General features: G+C 35.5%; 1 protein-coding gene across 1 annotated transcript in view; it reads right to left on the bottom strand.

Moving 5' to 3' along the window:
• The window catches only part of LOC111051090 (protein O-mannosyl-transferase TMTC2), a 192,319-nt gene that overhangs the window by 21,540 nt on the left and 151,258 nt on the right, over positions 1 to 19,521 (bottom strand). Inside the window, exon 5 of the mRNA XM_039427940.1 lies at positions 8,175 to 8,260. Within this exon, the coding sequence (XP_039283874.1) occupies positions 8,175 to 8,260 (86 nt within the window). The remainder of the gene's footprint in view (positions 1 to 8,174; positions 8,261 to 19,521) is intronic.

Here is a 19,521-nt window from a genome sequence, read left to right as displayed (position 1 = left end):
ATCCTTCTCAGCAAGGCATCACTTTTCATATTCATTGCACTAAGGGAGTGTACCTTTTCATCATGACTGCTATTTTTCACCGGGGATTTTCATTTCAATTATTTTCCGCCGCTGCCACCATCTGCTGCTCACTCATCTTCCAAGTAATTTCTAAGCCATAATTAAATTTCTTCCCCGCTTCAATCCGTAAACCGGCCTCCTCGCTCTTTTGGTTTGTCAGAAACGAATGAAAAAACTCTAAATTTTAATCATAACTGGGAATAAAAGGTCGACAGGATTGTTGTTCGCTACGGTTGAGAAAGAATAAGTTTTGCCTTCCAGAAAAGAAACAGGAAATAAGAGGAATCGAGTTCCACAATGATTGTCTCCCTCTGCTCTGCCCGGTATACTGGGATGTTCGGTCTGGGATTGTGAGAGCCAGCAGTGGTAAATTGAAATCAGAGCTCCAGCCGAGATAGTGTCAAGCCTTTGAAATATAATTCTGCCCTTTTACTCCCAGAAGACCATCGTCTTCCACACATAACAGAAGAATAGTAGGAATGCCCGACGTCCACACAAAATACTCCTTCTACCTCATGAATACCTAATCATGTCAGTCTGTTGGAATGGAAGAGGGTAATTGAGTTAACCAAGATAAAAGTTTTCGAAGAAACGGACTTTCACGTTGCTTTATATTGTTTCTATGATTGTAATCAAACTCCGTGTGGATGATAGTATGAAGAATAAGAATAATTTTCTATTTCTCCTTGGATAGAATCAGCCTTGAACGTCACTCAACCTGTTCCAGATCCATATCGATTATTGGAAAATTCAATTACTGTTGTTATATTTTTAATCTTTTCCATTTTTTTAACCGTTCAGTTGTAGATATTCGATTCCAAGTTATTCCACTATCCACAGAAGTTACCCAAATTAAACACACACGTGTATAGGGCTATAGGGAGGGGAATGCTGTAGGTACAGGCTATTTTTTGACTCAATACTAGAACCTTTTCTTTTTCTCAGCATGAAGTTGATGCGAGAGCACAATCGAAGAAAGTTGGTGAGAGAAATCGCCGGTCATGATCCCAGCTTGTTAGCCAGCCGGCTACTATATTTCGCCATTGTGCTTGCACAAGGTACAGCCGGCTGGATGGACAAAATGTAATTTCTTTTTCCAAGTAGACTACGTTGGCCTCCGCCCATTACATAGACTTTATTATCCGACACAATACAATCTCTCGTGCCAGCCAACAATAACACCGCCCTATCTTTCGTTTCATCTTCAGATTAATCTATTTTTGAAATAATATTTCTTCCTAATGTCCTGTACTTTGATACAGATTGATTCTCGGACACAATGCGTTGAGAACTGTGGAAAGAGAGATTGCTAATGGAAAATATGAAATTGGATTGCTTTCTTTTTTCGACTTGATCACAGTAATTTTTCATCGTTAGACATTCAGCGTTTTAATCCATGCCCCACATATAGTTTGCTATAGGGTTGGTCTCTCCAATCAATATACATTTCGGTCTAAAAACTTCTAGAGATGAAAGTGAAGATCCACTACAATCTTTCCTACTGGAAAGTTGATTCAATTTCAATAGTTTCGACCACTGCTCAACAAATACAAAATGAAAATGACCATATGCCTACAGCGCATGTTACTCTATTCACCTTCGTGAATAGGAACAACTTATTCACTGTTGTAATTTTTGATTTAGGATTGACATTATTGTACCGTAGGATAAGTATTTACTTTATTCCAGTTTCATATTTTCAAGCACATACCAAAGTAATTTTCTTGAAATTTCGATGAGGAATGAGTTTTTTGTAATCTTGAGACGTTTCCCAATTCTTGTCGAGGTAGAATAGGATTCACATCATCAATTGTCTTTTCATGTTGTTAATGATTTGATAATACCCAAATAAATGTATTTATTAGATTGGAACATCTGAAGAAAATTCTTCTGCTTCTCCAATACAAAATTCTAATGATTTATTAATAGGGGAGTTGATTCTTATGCTGTTCCAATATTTAAGAAAGTTTTATCAATACGAGTATAATTTATTCTGGTCAAGATTCCTCAACATTTTTCAACTGAATTCTCATCAGGTAAGTCTCTTCCAGTTTGAAATTTAAATTGCCCACCTGCTCAGGTTTCAATCATGATGACAAATACATATCCTATAATGTTGTAGGCATGGACTGTGTGACATACATGTGAGAGTTCTCTCAAAGAACTCTCTATTCATCAGAGCTTTGGTTGGAAATTACTCATTCCTGTGAGTTATTCAACGCCAATCTGAATCCTAAATAATACTGTAACAATATGTAGTAACGTTGACTGAGTTACTTAGGAATTATCGAATAATTTAATTAATCTCATGCAGTTAGTAAGGCTAGAACGTTTTCTAGACTGGCCACTGACGAGCGTTTCAAACGACTTGTTGTGGGCGATGTCAATCCAGGCTGGAAACCATTCAAAACCGTGGATAACTGTGGGTCAATTCACGATCACTCCAGTATTTGAGTGATATACAAACAAATTCAAAACAGAAACAGTACAGTGCCATGTCAAAATGATCAGAATATACGCAATGAGAATAGGAAACCGAGAGGAATCAACATGTACTATTTCTCCGATCGCTCCTCGTTCCATGCGGAGTCTCCATCCACGAAGAGTTGGATTGGCAGAAGTTAGACGTGATGTGATGGATTCTCACCAGTTTGGATATATTCTATGGAGCCTCGTCTTTCCACCAAAATCACATGCGTTTTTACATGACCATCTATAGTTCCTTAGATGGTAAGTTATATGACCATTGTTTCCACCATCCACGTTGTTTCAATAGCGCGCTAACGTACCATTCGGGTTGTTGCTACACTCGTCAGTGGCTTTGACACTCTGACGCAACAATTGTTGCGACACTCGTATTTGAGAGGCTTGTTCGATTTTTGCTCTTGTTCTCATTTGCAAACTTTTCATAATTTAATAACTGATTCATATTTGATACTAAACTATGAATTCATGAGATTGTATCTCGAATTCACTTACAGTGGTTCTCTTGGATTATGATGTGAGAGCGAGAGTTGATAATTTGATCAATACCGTAATATTGACTGAATTGATATTTGTATCATATGATCAATTCAAATATTCAATACTCTACAATAATTATTATTATTGATAGTAATAACCACTATCCAGTTGGTGAATTAATGAGAATCTATTTGGCGTTAACTTGTAGGGACTTGTAGACGCAGTCAGGTAAGAGCAGAGTGGAGCTCGTCAAGTAGACTATTAGGAGGCGACCAAGTTTGCGTCACAGCGTCACAGCGACGGTGTCAGTGAAGGATGGAGCAGAGGGACATTAACCGATTAGACTGTAATCAAAATGACATGACGTCATAGCATCTGCGCTTGCTAGCGGGCCGCGTGCGCGTTTCTAACGCGATTACGGGACGCTCTTCTTGTCTACCGTCAATTACCACCACGCTATCCGCCCCACCCGCCTGTCGCACGGTGACGCGAAATCTCATCTTGCCAACTGAAGCCCGCCAGCCGTCTTATCTTCTATTAGATCAGATGACGACTAATCACCGGTCCCATATTCAAACTTTAATATCATCTTCTGGCTGATTATTCTACAGAATCGACAAGAGCTTGCATTTTCTCGTAGCGAATGGGGGAATAAATTCTTGGACCTTTTCTCGAATTACAATACATACACAATACATGATCGACCGCTATAGTGAGGTCCACGTTATAATGGCAGTGGAGAACGATAGGAGAACAGCGTTGCCAGTTCTCTACTTTGCCGCTGACTTCTGTAAAGGATAGCTGATACCGGTATATCTGATGTAATAATAACTGTTCATTCTTGTTTGAAACGATCAAATTTTATATTTGTCAGGAAAAAATAATTTTCCATTGATTAAATAATACATTTTCATACTAAAGATAGGATATTTTGTTAATTTATATTATTTCAACATTGTTCTGGTAACGTTGCGGGGCTGAGAAATGATAGCACTATCTGCTTTGTCGAATGATGGACAAGGATAGCAACACCAATATTAATCAAATAGTGCCATTATAACGTGGACCTCACTAGTCATCATTGAAGATTGCGTATATACTAATAATATAACTATGTCACATGAATAGACTTGATAACCAGGCTTTGGAAAATACGATATGAGAAACTGTGAAGAGGGATGATCAGTGATCAGTAAGGGAAATGGAAGTAGGTAGGCCAAGGAAGACATTCACTATACAACTTGGACGGAAAAGATTTGTGTTTTCACCATTCTGACGAGTTTGCTTGGAGAAACAAACACTTGATTTCCAGTACAGGTGTTCATAGAGAGCATCATCTTTAGAGCCATGTCAGCTTTCAACGTCGCTTGAAATCTCCATAATGATTCATTAGAATTCATTTTCGTCAGAACATCTTTCCGCAACATCCCTTACCCCATATTGCTTAAAGTAACTCTTGTCATGGTATTATAAGTCATTGTATTTATGATTCAATAATATACTAGGTATATATTACTCATAGTGCTCAATCTATAGATTCATTTTTCCACATATTTAGACATAGTAACCTATAGATACATTTTTATATTAACGTATTCATAATATGCAATGTTCTGACAAAAGCATTTGAATACGGTAGCTTTATTTTTTTCGAAAACAATATGAAATAGTTCGATCACCAAAACCACAATAAACGAACTCCACACTCTATACAGTCACACAACTTCAAAAATTACCTACGGTATCACAGTTAATGATCTGTTTCAGGGTCTCTGCCGTGACCTGACGCCTGCTATGAAGCATCCTGAACGAGGAGCTTACCTCACCCATCCGAAACATGGCAGTCACCCAAGTAGATTATCTTGGTCTAACCAGAGATCGAACCCGGGACCTTTCGGTTATTTAGTCAGAGATAAATCTACTAGGCTACAGTTTTATTTTATCACCACTAACATCTGACTACTTATCTTTCACAGTATTTAGATTTTGAGTGATTCTTAATAAATGCTACCTAGAGAAATCAAAAACGTTTTTTTTCCAAGGAGCTAGTAACTGGGGATACTGGTGGAACCATATAAACAATAATAATCGTCAGTATCATCAATGTTCCATTAATATTATTAATTAGCAGTATCAATTCAATGTGAAGTGCAGATCAAGTTATTAAATTTCAACATACAGTAATACAGCTTTAAAAGCTGTACGTTGAAAAATATTCATAATAACAACATGACAGCACATTGGAAAAAGCTTAAGATTTTGTTTTCTATGCTTCAAAATCACAAAACAAGACTTGCACAACAGAGCAACATCATGATTGAGAACGAGTTTAGTTCGAGCTGGGAGGAATCAAGTTGAAACTTGATTTTCTCCTAACTCGTCTGTTGTTGCCTGAGGTTTCTGAACTTGGAAACTCTTTATCCATTTTGCCTCACGCATGCTACGTTTGTTGTCCTGTCAATTATCTTTCTCCTTTTCTGTTAGGATTCATCTTTTCAAATATTTAGTATTGTCATAGATAGAATAAAATACATTAATATTGATAATTTAATATTAGTATTAGTATTAAGATTATTAATATTATTAAGATAGTATAATATTGATAATTCAGTCGTTTAAGTACATGCTTGATAACTTCTCTCACCTCAAAACAAATTCTAAATTCATCACTATTCGTGTAATTGAAAAAAAAATCATTCAACTTATTTGTTAGTGCTTGAATTCACTCAGATTATAATCGAGGGAAATATGGGGAATGTCGGGTTCGTTTGGTTTTGATGATTACGTAGATGTCATAATTATCTTAAGACAATGAATTAGTTATATTGTGATGTAAGTTGTACATTTCAACATGATAAATGATGAAGCTTATTTGGAAAAGTATGATGTAATCTCCACTATAAATACTATTCGCAAAACGAGAAAGGTTCTTGGAAGAATTTAAAATCTCAATCAATAGTAATTGCTCTGATTCACTTCTTAATATTCCCATGTAGTGTTGATATAGGCGATATTGTTCGTGGAAGGTTCTCAATTCATATCCAATGGAAAAACTAAGATTATTGTAATCATTCGTTTATTAAAGTTACAAGAAAAGTTTTCATTAACACACCATTATCAGTCGTTTTATAAAAATATGTTGTATTGCGCAATAGTTAATGTTATTGAGCAGCTACTGCAAACCGAAGCTCTACTCAATTATTGTTAAAGCACACTTTTAATATTCCTCAAATTTTTATGAATCTATTCATTACACATTTTCTAATCTAGGTGCCAATAAAACAATTTATAAGGTGATATGAATAAGATATTGTCAATTCCACTTGAAATATCTACTATGTCATTTCAGTATTTATTTCACCTTAATATGGATGAATTACACAACATGTGTGTGTCTATTCTACATTCAATTATATTTTGAAATTAAATAAATTCCTTTTTACGACATTAAGATATTGTTCTGATGATGGTATGGTTGATTTCGAGTAAATGAGTTAGAAAATGTCTTTGTTGAGATAGTCATCAACACTCATAGTCTCAACTCTAGACGTGGAATACTTTCAATTTATTTCCTAATCCTGACACTTCCGGAGTGCAACATTTTAAACTGGAACTGGAAGGAAGGTTGTAAAGATAATGGTAACAGTAAAAGACGAACGTCCTCTATAAGAGTGCTCAAATGTGCTCAGATTTCTTTTTACTCCTAGTCTTGTAGTTGAAGACTTTTTTATGAACAGTATCTCTCATCAGTATAGCGTTCAAACTGTATAAAAAAGAATTGCAATGAGCATTCAATGGTAGACTGCAGACGAGAAGGCTAACGTACTTATGATTTTATGAACGCTTTAACTTTGAAGCATAAGGCTCAAATTCATATAGAAAATCGTGATTATTCGATGGAAGAAAGTGAGAAAATTTCCTTTTCCTCTCACAAAGAGCCACTGAATAAAAGTCATCAATTTATAATCAATCTCCATCAACTGACGTAGTTTTTGTTCCTGTTAAGCTTCTCATTAGGCGAAGAACGTTAAAAAGAAGAAAAGACCACTTGAAGAGGTGCATTATGAATGCGGTTGATGGTATTACAAGGAGAATACTACGAGTATAATACTCGTATAATTATCATGTTTTTGGAAGTATAATACTTACTTTTGATAACATTTCACTCTGCAGTTATATAAATGATATTTCATCTCCGATGAATAGACAATAATGTGATAAATGATTCAACACTAAATAAAAAATTGAATTGATGGTTTTTACTCCATAAATTCAATGTCTCTATGCTCTTTAGGCCCAATGTGCTTTTAAAAGTACAATATTAGGAGGTTATCTCAATCCCAAGATGATACAATGTTCTCTTCGAGTCTTCGGATTTAATTTTCAATATATTATGCATTTTCAATTCGTGCCCCCACCAAGAATGGTACTTCAAAATTAAAAAAAAAATTCAATAGATTTTGGATTATAATAGAAATGATTTGTTCCTGTGTAAGAAGTTCATCGATGAAATGGACATATTATTTTGCTAGAGGTGGTTCCCAAATATGCTGAAGGCATTAGTGATGGGAATGATGACAAGTGAGCCTTTAGAGCTTCATGTGGGTTCCAAACCATCGGACAGCGATTTTCAAAGTCATAAATGATATTCAGCGAAGCCTGTTTCTCATTTATTTATTGAATGGTTACCCGTCGGAACTTATCTAGACAGGGACATGACTTATCCTGATTTGTCTAAGTGACACGTAGTCAATCGCTTAACTGACTAGACTGACACCTTCTATTGCAAAGCGCCCCTGGCTTCCAATATATATTTTTTAAAATCAGCGCATTCATGAACATTTATTATCATCATAATCACGAACTATCATAATTACAGTTCATGATAGGAATGAAATTATCTATTAAGTGGACAAAAATAATACCATACTTAACCATACTAATACCATACATCCCTCTGCAGACATCTCATGAAGTTGTATGTAAGAGTCTATGTTTCCATTCTCGGCCCAATCGATCATGTTTTTTTTTTTAATACAAATAATGAAACCTGCACTTATACGTAAGGACGCTAATCATTGGTTTTGTATAAATCGCATGTTGAGTTAATTAACTGATAAGATCATTATGATCATGGCGAGATTACTCACATGCTAAGGATGGCCTATATTGGATGGCGAGTTGGTAACTTGATATTGCCTCTTCATATTTTTCTCTGCTCTGCAAAAGTATCCCTCTGCAACAAATAAACAACTATGATTATTTACATTCGAAATTATTGGGAAATGTATATTATCATTAAAATACATTAGAATACGTTCAAAGTACCAGAATGGGATCCGTAAGGATAAGAGGAAGTCGGATATATTTCGATCGTGGTATTCATAATATTTAAGCAAATTTCAGACCTCATAGAGAAAAACATTACTCATGACTCTGGATTCAGGTAGAGGTGATATTCCTCTATAAACGCGATAAACGCTTCCGCGTTTCTTTGCAGCCAGATTATTGAGGTTGAAAGGTAGTTTATCACTAGCACATAAGCAGCTCACACATACACCAGTTGGTCCCAAGTCGAGGCACGTACCTATCGATGTAAGATTCAATAACTTAACGCCTTCTGTGTCAGTACGCATATACCGTTCATACAATTTCCAGCTGCCGCAGTCTTATATCGAGGACCAAGCTATATTTTCACTGCAATGTACGTCTATGTGTTCACTACTCGGTGAATATATATATATATATTATATATATATATATATATGTGTGTGTGTTATCTAAACTCCAACGCAGCACTGCACTGCAGCAAATCCCGTTTCCCAAATTTCTGAAGCTGCAGCTTCAATTTCCTATTTATTCTTCCAATACGATGTCTATTCGCACTGTATTTTTTACCGAGCTTAAAAACAATATCAATCTTCATCAACCTCATTATATGTATAGATTATTCCAAAGAATGATAGGTTCTTTGAATTTCAGTCAAGAAGTTGTTTATTACTATAATTCTAATTAAATGTGCATGATTTTCAAACGACTCCAAGATCATAATGATGTAGAGAACATCAAACGAATTCACGGAATATTTAAAAACCTCTTTGCAATAGATTCTGAATCATTCTCACGACAAAAGCTTATACCGTAATAAATTTCCTATTAGTATACTAAAAGAAATAAATTCTTGTTAAATTCCATGAAATTCTTGTTATTTCATGATCTATTATAATATAATAAAGGAAAGAACTTACTTATACACGTACGGGATAGGAAAATCACTAATGACGCATCATTACGTCTGAACTACTCAACTGATTAACTTGAAATTTTGCAACTTGATTCTCAATTTACCGAGGATGATTATAGGCCTATTTCAAAGTCCTCAAGATTTCAGTAGGACAAGTTTTCATTTTGTCAAGTTTTTAATCAGACCTTTGCGGAGCATGGGTTACATGCTATCATTGAATATTCTTCTATAAGTTTTATTTGCATTTAGATATCGGCGACGAAAAGGAAAAAATGAACAGAGCAAATAAAGTGTGAAGTACGAGTGAGGTAGAGAGTGTATTAGGTTGATGAATTTGTCTGCTCTCGCCACCGTTTGCCAAAAAAAGAAACTCTGTCCTTTCCATTGCTGGCGTTCCTCACTCTCGTAGTCCCACTCTTATTCAACGCTCTCTCTTTCCACCTCACATTTCCCACAATCGTCATTTGTCTCTCTCATAATACTCTTCCTTCCTTTTCCACAATCCTTCCTCATCACATTCTTTCTCATTCTCCACTCAGCTCTCCGTTACCACTGCAACACTTTTTTCTCCCATAATCTATCTCTCTCACATTTCCTCTTCTCCCAGGCAACTTTCCATCAATTCTGTTCTCTCGCAATGCTTTCTTTCTCACAATCTGTCCCTGTGTTTCTGTCTCATTTCCCCCCATCTCGCACTCTCCAAGCCATTCTCTCCATTGACGTTCGCAAGGAAGTGTCAGTGACGATCTCAATGGATGTAAAAAGGTGATCCTTTTCCGGACCATGTAGGTGGGAGACAGGGCACTGCGCGGCAAACTTTTTGCCCCTTACTGCGTTTTTCTCCCGCCTTTTTGCAAGCGCCTTTTTTGCCGTCGCGGGCGGCTCCCGTTCTGGTGGGTAAGGAGAGGAGGATTAAAGGGTGGAGGATGACGACCCCGAACCCCGAAATTCGGTCGTGCACGCTCACGCCTTCGTAAGTAGGATACAAATCCCTGCCGTTATGAATAAAACATTTTCTCAGACGTGGAGTAGAACAGCTGAAGGAAAATTTTCGCCGGGAAATTCGCACCTTTCGCGTCTGCCTTGTAGGTAGCTTACTGAACGAGATCAGTCAGAACAACCACCACTACGTCCTACTCTGCTCCGCTCTGCGCTCTGTGTGTTGCAAAGCAAACCAACTACGCAATTCCTTTTCACTTTCTCTCAATCTTCTCCCCTCTCGTTCCATCACCACTCATTTCTCTTCTTCCTTTTTTTGGTGGGGTTTACGACGTTAAACCGAAGCCAGCGTTGGAAGTGAACAGCTTTTCGACTATTCTATGCCGCTTCTTCATCATTTTCTTTGACTGCTCCTTTGTCATATTTTCAGCAGTGTTTGCTATCGAATTTACTTAACACTGCTGAAAGTTCAAGGTTGTTTGGAATCGCATTCAGTACAGCACACGCGGCAACTGCTCCTAATGGGGTTTTGTTGGATAAATTTATATTTCTACTTACTGTAAAGTCAACAATGAAGTGGTTGAAGGAGATATAGGGTAAATTGGCTTCACTAGCATTCAATTTGAAGGAAATACAACGACATATTGAGTTGAAATTACATTTTGATAATGTACTTATTGTATGAATAAATGAAATGTGTTCATATTGGATCAATTATGATTTTAAATCAAAGTATCGCTCTGAGGTCCAAAACCCTATGATATCTCCATTCCATTTCAGACTCACCTTTAATGAATTTCTCAACTTAGTTCCATTACATTAATACCACAGGGGTATCCACGGGGGAGAAGGGGTTTGAACGCATCCTTGAAATTTTTCCATAACTTTCCCAGTCATGAAACTTTCCCAAATTGAAGTTCTAAGAATATCATTACCTATCTACAATAGTATCAAGGAAGGAATTGGCTAATAAATGTACGGGATAGGAGATACACGATTTACGCAATGAACTAATGAAATGATTAACTAGCAATTCTACATGAAAATTCTTATTCTACCGAGGATGAATATCAATTGTCAATGCTATTAATTGTAGCGAAATTGTTAGCACGCGTGATTCATGAATTCAGGTTGTGGTTTCGAGACCAGTCAAACTCATTTTCTCGTTGAGACTTTTTAACTCTGACGAGAATTATTCACGTTATTCTATTCTCTATGTTCCCAGTACATAAGGAGATAGCATTTCACAACAAAACATTCACAAAGCACAGGTTACCTGCTAGTACTACATAAATGAGAAATTAGCTGCAAGAATATCAATGACCTTTACTTCATAATTTCATGAAATAATAACTCAAAAACGTTCCACAATATTGAGGAAATATTGGGAAAGAGAGTGGTGGAGAGGGTAAAAAATTCATCCATCCGCCAAATGAAGAATGTTATGAGATTCAATGCAAATAAGATTCCATTTTACGTTACGTACGAAAACCTTATGCGGGTGTTATAGCGGAGACACTCCAGAATGGGAAGAAACTAGGCTGAAACCCCGTGATAAAATAAACACAAATACAGATAACCAATAGATTTGAGGTGTTCCATGTCGGGAGACTATATTGTGAAAATGAGAATTTCAAATGGTTTTTCAACTTTTTAGACATTTCAACATGAATTTAACATGAACTGGCCAGTCACCTTTCAAGTGGAAGATATCAAACACTATTTCAAAGAAGAATAAACTATATTATTTCCACAATATTTTCAAGGACAGAAAATTTCATTTGAATCTCCAGATTGCTCTTCATTTCACACTAAACTCGGTTGAGTGTAGGTGCCGGATGGATATAAATCTCAAGGTTAACTGCCCTGGATTGCAAAGTTTCGATTGTAATTCAACTCTATTCACGATTATCATGACCTCAAAGAGTGTTCTCAACAACTTTCTCTAATCCTAGAAGTTATTCTGATATAGACATGGGTTGAGAGTGGATTCTGAAATTCTGTATGTGAACGTGATTGCACTGAGGAGTAATCTCAGAACGAAATTATTCACTACAGATGAATGCATATGAGAAACTCGAGTGGGATCTGATAGCTGAATTGCAGATCATAAGAGCACTTAGTTTGAAGCGACAGTGATGCATTGACTTATTTAGTACTCACAAACCCCCGCCAGTTCTACCCACTTGCTATTTCCAACCAATGTAATGAAACAAAATCAGTAAAACATACTTCTGTTTCGTTCATCTGTTTAGAATATTGATTTTGTAATCCTGGTTTAACTTTCTGATTTGTGTCTATTGGAAATCAATCAGTTACCAAGAATAGAAAGATGGAATCAACAATAGTTATATTCTCACAGTAAAGCTAGAGACATTGACTGAGGAAGTATTATAGTACTTAATGGAAATGAAGAATTAGTTGGTGTATTAATATCAATAATGATAGTAGAATAACATACCGTATTCCCAGGATCGTTAATCTTATCATCCATCATATTTTTGCATAGGATCGATTGGAAATGTTGTCAAAATATTCAAATTGATCACTGAGAACTCATGGTTCAGCCAGTCAGTTCACTCGGCAACGACGGCATTATTTTTACTAGTAGTTCTGTGAACAGTAGACCTCGCGCAGTTATAAACCACATTCTCCTCTGATACTGTCCATCAGAGTGAATATTCTGTCCTGTCCTGTCGTGTCGGCGAGATATCGGTGCATAAACGACTAATGGCGGTTTGGGTTGTTTTATCGACAATGCCAATAATTTGATGTAAACAGCTAAGCTACTACTATCATCAAAAGCTTACAGAGTTGAAAGCAGAGATAAGTCGGGAGATATACTATGCCACTTCGAGTTATCAATTGCATGCCTCACTGCATGCAATCTACACAACAGCTGATTTTTCACTATGCTACATTGAGATATTGAATCACATGCTTCATTGCATGCAATCAATAATCCACTCGACAGCTGATTTATGATGAATAATTCTATAGTCTGATTTTTGAGGTAATATTGGCGTTCGAAAGAGACCACCCCATTTCCTTTTATATTATCCTTGAAATACAAAATTTCCAAAAACCTTGTATATAAGTCGACACCCAATTTAAACATGAAAAACCTGTCAAATTTCATGAAAATCTATTACCGCGTTTCATATGAACATAAAAACATAAAGATAAATGTAAAACCTCACTTCACTCGGTCAATTATTGAATAAGAATATCGGCAATGAGCTCAAAGTACTCTAATTAATTGACTAAGTTTTTTCAAACTCGGTGTTACTAGTTGCTTGAGACTGGATGAACGGACGGCTCCTGTAGCATAATATCTGTGTTGAACAGCGAATTTGGGTGTGTGTTGGTTGGGTGGTCGTGTTTGAACAGTGCAAGCCAAACTTGCAAGTCAAAGTGGTGGTGAGTGGTGAGCCTTCAGGCGGTGAGCGGTCCTTTGCTCTGCTTTCGTCATCATTACCATCACCATCTCCAGCCTAGTCGTCGAGTAGGGAAGTTTCGCAAGTGTCCGTCTTAATAATGTCATTAAAACTTTGCGCACAAATGCGTATTTTTCTCTCGAAACCATTCTGCTCTTTTGGAAGAAGTTGTCTCACCTTGAGAACCCCTTTGACGATAGCGTTGGGAAGTTTTGAATTCACAGAAAAATATGGTCGCGCTTTCCAGAGATGCCTGGTCTTCCTTCTCACAAATTTCCGCTTCGATGAATATCTTTCCATGAAAGTAACCTAAATGGCCACTTTCCATACGATCGGATGCTGTCATTACGGAAGGACGGTTATGGATGTCTAATTTGAACTGAAGTTGAGGAATTCTAAGAATACTTACGTTTTATGAATCCCACAGGATACCTCTCTATCATAATATTTATTACGTCATCAAGAAATTTGTCAATCCGGTAGAACACGATTTAAGTTGGAAGCTGTACCAAAATCATTTGCTCTTTTATTTTCATTTCATTTGAATAGAGAACGCTCACCTTGATTGTCGACTGCTCAATTGATAATTCGATAATTAATTCATAGAAAAAAATTGGTTTTTACTATGTTCAATGCTCTGTATCAATTTGAAATTGTTGATAAATTACTGTTACACATACAATAATTAGGTATTTTTGTTCAAACAGGTTTTTTTTAATTGTATAAAATAATAATGATTGATCTGAAAAATAACTTTGGAAACTTGTAACTTGGATAATACCTATATGTATCAGACATGTATCTATAAAATTAAACAGGACCGAAGCATTATGTAATTGAACCAACGACGCAATAATCATCAGATTCCGGTAAGATCTACACAATAAATTGATCTACTACGTTTTATCACGATTCTTCAAATCTCCGAAAAATATATAATTGAAACTTCGAATTGATCAAGAACTTAAAAATTAACAGTTATGTGAGCTTACTAGTAAATAAACTTTATATTTAGTAAAACCCAAGAGATCTTTTCATAGTGTATTAGTTATCTTCTATACTTAAAAAATTCTTATCTCACTCACTCACTCACTCACTGACTCACTGATCACGATTTCTGGAAAACTACTGGAGGGATTGCAACAAAACTTGGAATATAGCTTCCTTATACGTCCTAGGTGCTCACTAATCTTTTGGCGATATTTCAACTCTAAGGGTTTAAAGTTTGTCTGTTAATATGTATATTATTCTTCTCCCAATCTCTTGATTATAATTGAAATGTCCATAGCACTTACATCATAACCAAGGATAATCATACTGTTACAACTTACGATATTTATGTGTATAGATTTCAACTTACGCATGAAAATATTGAAAAGATATTTCACTTCCTTTTCCAAACCTTTCAGTGCAATTATATGCTGCGCAGGAGTTTACCATTTTCATAAATAATAATTTACTTCCATCTGAAATAGACACAATCGGCTATGGAAAACAATGTAGACAAACTCTACAGAAAAGTTTTCTATCCGATGCTGACGTCACGATGGGGCGATATGGCAGTAGATATTGGCTTAATTGACTTTCATTATGAATATACATATATAGTGCGGTCCACGTTATAATGGCAGTATTTGATTAACTTTGGTGTTTCTATCCTTGTCTATCATTTCACAAAATAGGTGGCACTATCCTTTTTCAGCTGCCAAATATGTTTTTGACAATGTGGAAATATAATTAATTAAGGCAGAGAACAGGCAACGCTGCTCTCCTATCTTTATTCACTGCCATTATAACGTGGACCTCACTATAGTTTTCTATCCGATGCTGACGTCACGATGGGGCGATATGGTAGTAGATGTTGGCTTCATCGCTTTGTTGACTTTCATTATGAATATACAATGGGGCGTGTCTATTCTGGTCTAAGGTTTGTACGCAGCCATGGCCTTGAGAGAGCCAGTTGCACTGTCTGTTAATTCATAATCCGGACTAAATACCACGAGAACCAATAAGAGAAGCCTTCTATTTAAAAAAAAACCTTCTCTGATTAATTCTCATGAAATTTAATCCTGATTGAAATTGAACAGGCTTTTGTGCTACTGGACCTGATATTTAATGTTTCAAAATCAGCTAAAAAATAGAAAAAAAACATAATATTCTATAAGCTTCAGTATATATATATATATATATATATATATATATATTATATATATATATATATATATATATTAGGGCATAAGGTTCGGCCTCTGATGGAAGTAGATAAATCAATTTATCCAGTGAACAAGAGCTACATTATATCATTACAAATTATTTAATAGAATCAATGATTGAGTGAGCGTTTGTATTACAAGATTAAAATTCAATATTCCTTTAATTGTGTACCTTTGGATGTGTAAATTGACTAACTCTTATTTAATAAAATATTTCTTATACCTTCTTAAGACTTGCGCAAGTTTTATATCAATTTTTAATATTTATAACCTTTCCGACGAGCTAGCTTTATATTTGTTTCACTCGAAGCACTGAGGGCGCTCTAACTTTATATATATTACGATGATATATCACCCACGTGCTGAATTTTTATAAGCTGTTGGCGGCGATCCGAAATTTCCTGGTAGTCCTGGATTTTTGGTGGCCGAAGTCGTCTTCTCCAAGGGATTAAATAAATATTTAAATGACTTTCGCTTTAATGCAGCATCACTAAGTCTTATGAAAAATTAATAAATGAATTTAAACTTCAAGTCTTTAAAAAGTGCAATGTAATAAAGGGTCTTGTGCTCTACAAATTTTAGTGTCACTCCATAGTGGTGTCTGGCAGGCAAGTGGGCAGGTTCTACTTTTATTTCTACAATTTTCATTTCCGACTTACAAATTTACATAAATTTAAATAATTCGCTACTATGCCATTTAAAGGTTTAAATAGTCCATGCCAATCTACTAAACCATTACTTATATCCCAGGTATGATACCTTATATTTTCTCGGACCATATCCGATACATAAACTGAGTAATGAAAATTTATAAAATCTTATCATTTATAGAAACATTTATAAATACATTTGAATCGGCTCTCTATTGCCGCCCATCGATTACTGCAATTTGATTGGTTCATGCAAATTCACTACTGTATACATGTGCCTAGGAACATCCTACTTCCTTAATATTCTAATTTATTTTTATTTGGTGGTCTAAGTATATTTATTACATATAATAGATTTTTATAGGGTTTATAAGTTGTTTTTCCCTGTACAACAATTAGCCATGTGCTTTCCTAAGTCCTCCAGTTGCATACCATTTGTTTACAATAAATTTTTGCCAAGGTGTCTGGCTAGATTTTACGTTATGCGACTTGATCGATCATTAGGTCGCCGATCAGTAGGTATTGCCTAACCTCAAATTTTCCAATAATTTATATAATATAATATAAGTAGGCTAGCAAATAACTTTCTTTTTCTATTCGGCTGTTCTAATTTTAGCCATTTGGCGATAATATGCTAGCTATTTCACTTCAGACCTATAAAATTCTCCCAAATCGGGATTTTGTTTACCCATCAGATTTTAATATGTTACAACGTCCTAGGTGCTCACTAATCTTTTGGCGATATTTCAACTCAGTCACAGTTTAAACTAAATTTCAATTTGACCTGGATTAAATCTGTATCAAGTCTAGTTTCTTATAATGTTTTACTTTCTTTGCCCTATTACCATAGGTAAGGAAAGTATTCAATTCAATTCAATTCAATTTATTTCCATAAAAAAATACATCATGTGCACCGCTACAGCTATCAAAACAACAATATAAAAGAAGAGAGAGAAAGATAAAGAGAGAGAGAGTGATTGAGAAAGATTTACTGGGAGATAAGTGTACGTAGTGCTATAAAACAAGGTGCATGTTGAAGGTGAATAACTTATTGCTTTCCGAAAAAAATTAAGGTACCCCAATTTGTAATTTCTATTGGTTTCAAGGTCCCCTAAGTCCAAAAAAGTGATTTTTGGTTATTGGTCTGTATGTGTGTGTGTGTGTGTGTGGTGTGTGTGTGTGTGTGTGTGTGGTGTGTGTGTGTGTGTGTGTGTGTGTGTGGTGTGTGTGTGTGTGTGTGTGTGTGTGTTGTGTGTGTGTGTGTGTGTGTGTGTGTGTGTGTGTGTGTGTGTGTGTGTGTGCGTCTGTGTACACGATATCTCATCTCCCAATAAATTAACGGAATGACTAGAAATTTGGAACTAAAGGTTCTTATAATATAAGGATCCGACACGAACAATTTCGATCAAATGCAATTAAAGATGGCGGCTGAAATGGCGAAAATGTTGTCAAAAACAGGGTTTTTCGCGATTTTCTCGAAAACGGCTCCAACGATTTTGATCAAATTCATACCTAAATTAGTCATTGATAAGCTCTACCAATTGCCATAAGTCCCTTATAGGTAAAAATTTCAGGAGCTCCGCCCCATCTATGCAAAGTTTGATTTTATATTCCCAAGTATCAGGCTTCAGATACAATTTGAACAAAAAATTTCAAGTGGAAAAGATTGGGCATGAAAATCTCTACAATTAATGTTTAGTAACATTTTCACCTAAAATTGAAAATAAGCTCGAAATTCGAGAAAATGTGATTATTTCAATTGCAAACTGTTGACAACTGTTGATTGTATTAAATCATTCACTATGAAGAGATAGCAAACCTCGTGTGTTTCCAGCATTATTGTCCTGTCACCAGCTGGATCAAATCTTTGAACAGTAGACTTGAGATGCGCGGGAACACTAGCGTCAGGTGATCAATTTTCATAACGGCAAGGAAAGTTGTGTGAGTGCGCCACATCAGATTTTTTCATTTTGAGTTTAAGCCACCAGCTGATTAAATTGAGTTCAAGCTTTTACTGTGCAAACGGCCCTAAGGGTGGTTTTTAAGGGTTTAAAGTTTGTCTGTTAATATGTTTATTATTCTTCTCCCAATCTCTTGATTATAATTGAAATGTCCATATCATATGTTATAATCAAGAGAGAGTAGCTATTCGTTAACAGTTGTTAACTGGCAACTGAATTAATAATTTTGTCAGGTTGGCATTAAGTTGAGATGACTTCATTAGGTTGGCACCAAGTTGAAGAACTGATTAAAATGCATTTATCGGGAACAAATTGATTGGGCACTGCTGCTTCAATTAGAGCTATTCCTGGGAGTATAATATATTTTTTTTCATAAAAGAAACTTTTATGACGGGAGTTGCTTCTATCAATTGATCCTATTCTATTAAGACTAATTTTGTTTTTATATATGACAGATCGCGAGAACTTTTTAAACAATTTCGATGAAATTTTTATAATTCAGTATGATATATGGAGGGTATTTTTAAAACTTCTGAGGTATCCGTTGTTGAATCTGTTTGCAAAGAATTCGGCCAAAATTCAACTTGGGCGAAAGAAAGGGGTTATTTATTAAAACGGCAAATAACTATTGTTGCTTTTCCTAATGTGAAAATATCTTCCATAGAAGTACGGCGATTTTTCCATGAATCAATTATTCCTGAACATTGATTGTTTTACCAAAGAAAATAGAAGGTAGCTTTCAATAAAAAAATGGGAGAATATGCAAAACAGTTCGTTGACTGTCAGTATTCCTCATTAATAGCATCAATGCTCTCCATTCAAACAATGCTGACACATTGATGTTAATCTAACAATAATTTTGGTTACTTAAGATCAGATGAAGATAATAATATTGATCACTACTCTTTCAATTTCAATCATGTTTGACATTTTTTGCTTTTGATGCCAGCTGTTATAATGTGAATTAAGCTCTCTACTCATTGAATGAAATCATAATCATTGAAGTCAATTATACTAAGAAAGCAATTTCTGTTTGAATATGTGTGTTTGTGG

The sequence above is a fragment of the Nilaparvata lugens genome, chromosome 5 (genome assembly GCF_014356525.2).
Source record: "Nilaparvata lugens isolate BPH chromosome 5, ASM1435652v1, whole genome shotgun sequence".
In the NCBI taxonomy this organism is placed as follows: domain Eukaryota; kingdom Metazoa; phylum Arthropoda; class Insecta; order Hemiptera; family Delphacidae; genus Nilaparvata; species Nilaparvata lugens.
Note: the sequence above shows the minus strand (reverse complement) of the source record. Positions and strands in the feature narration are given on the sequence as shown.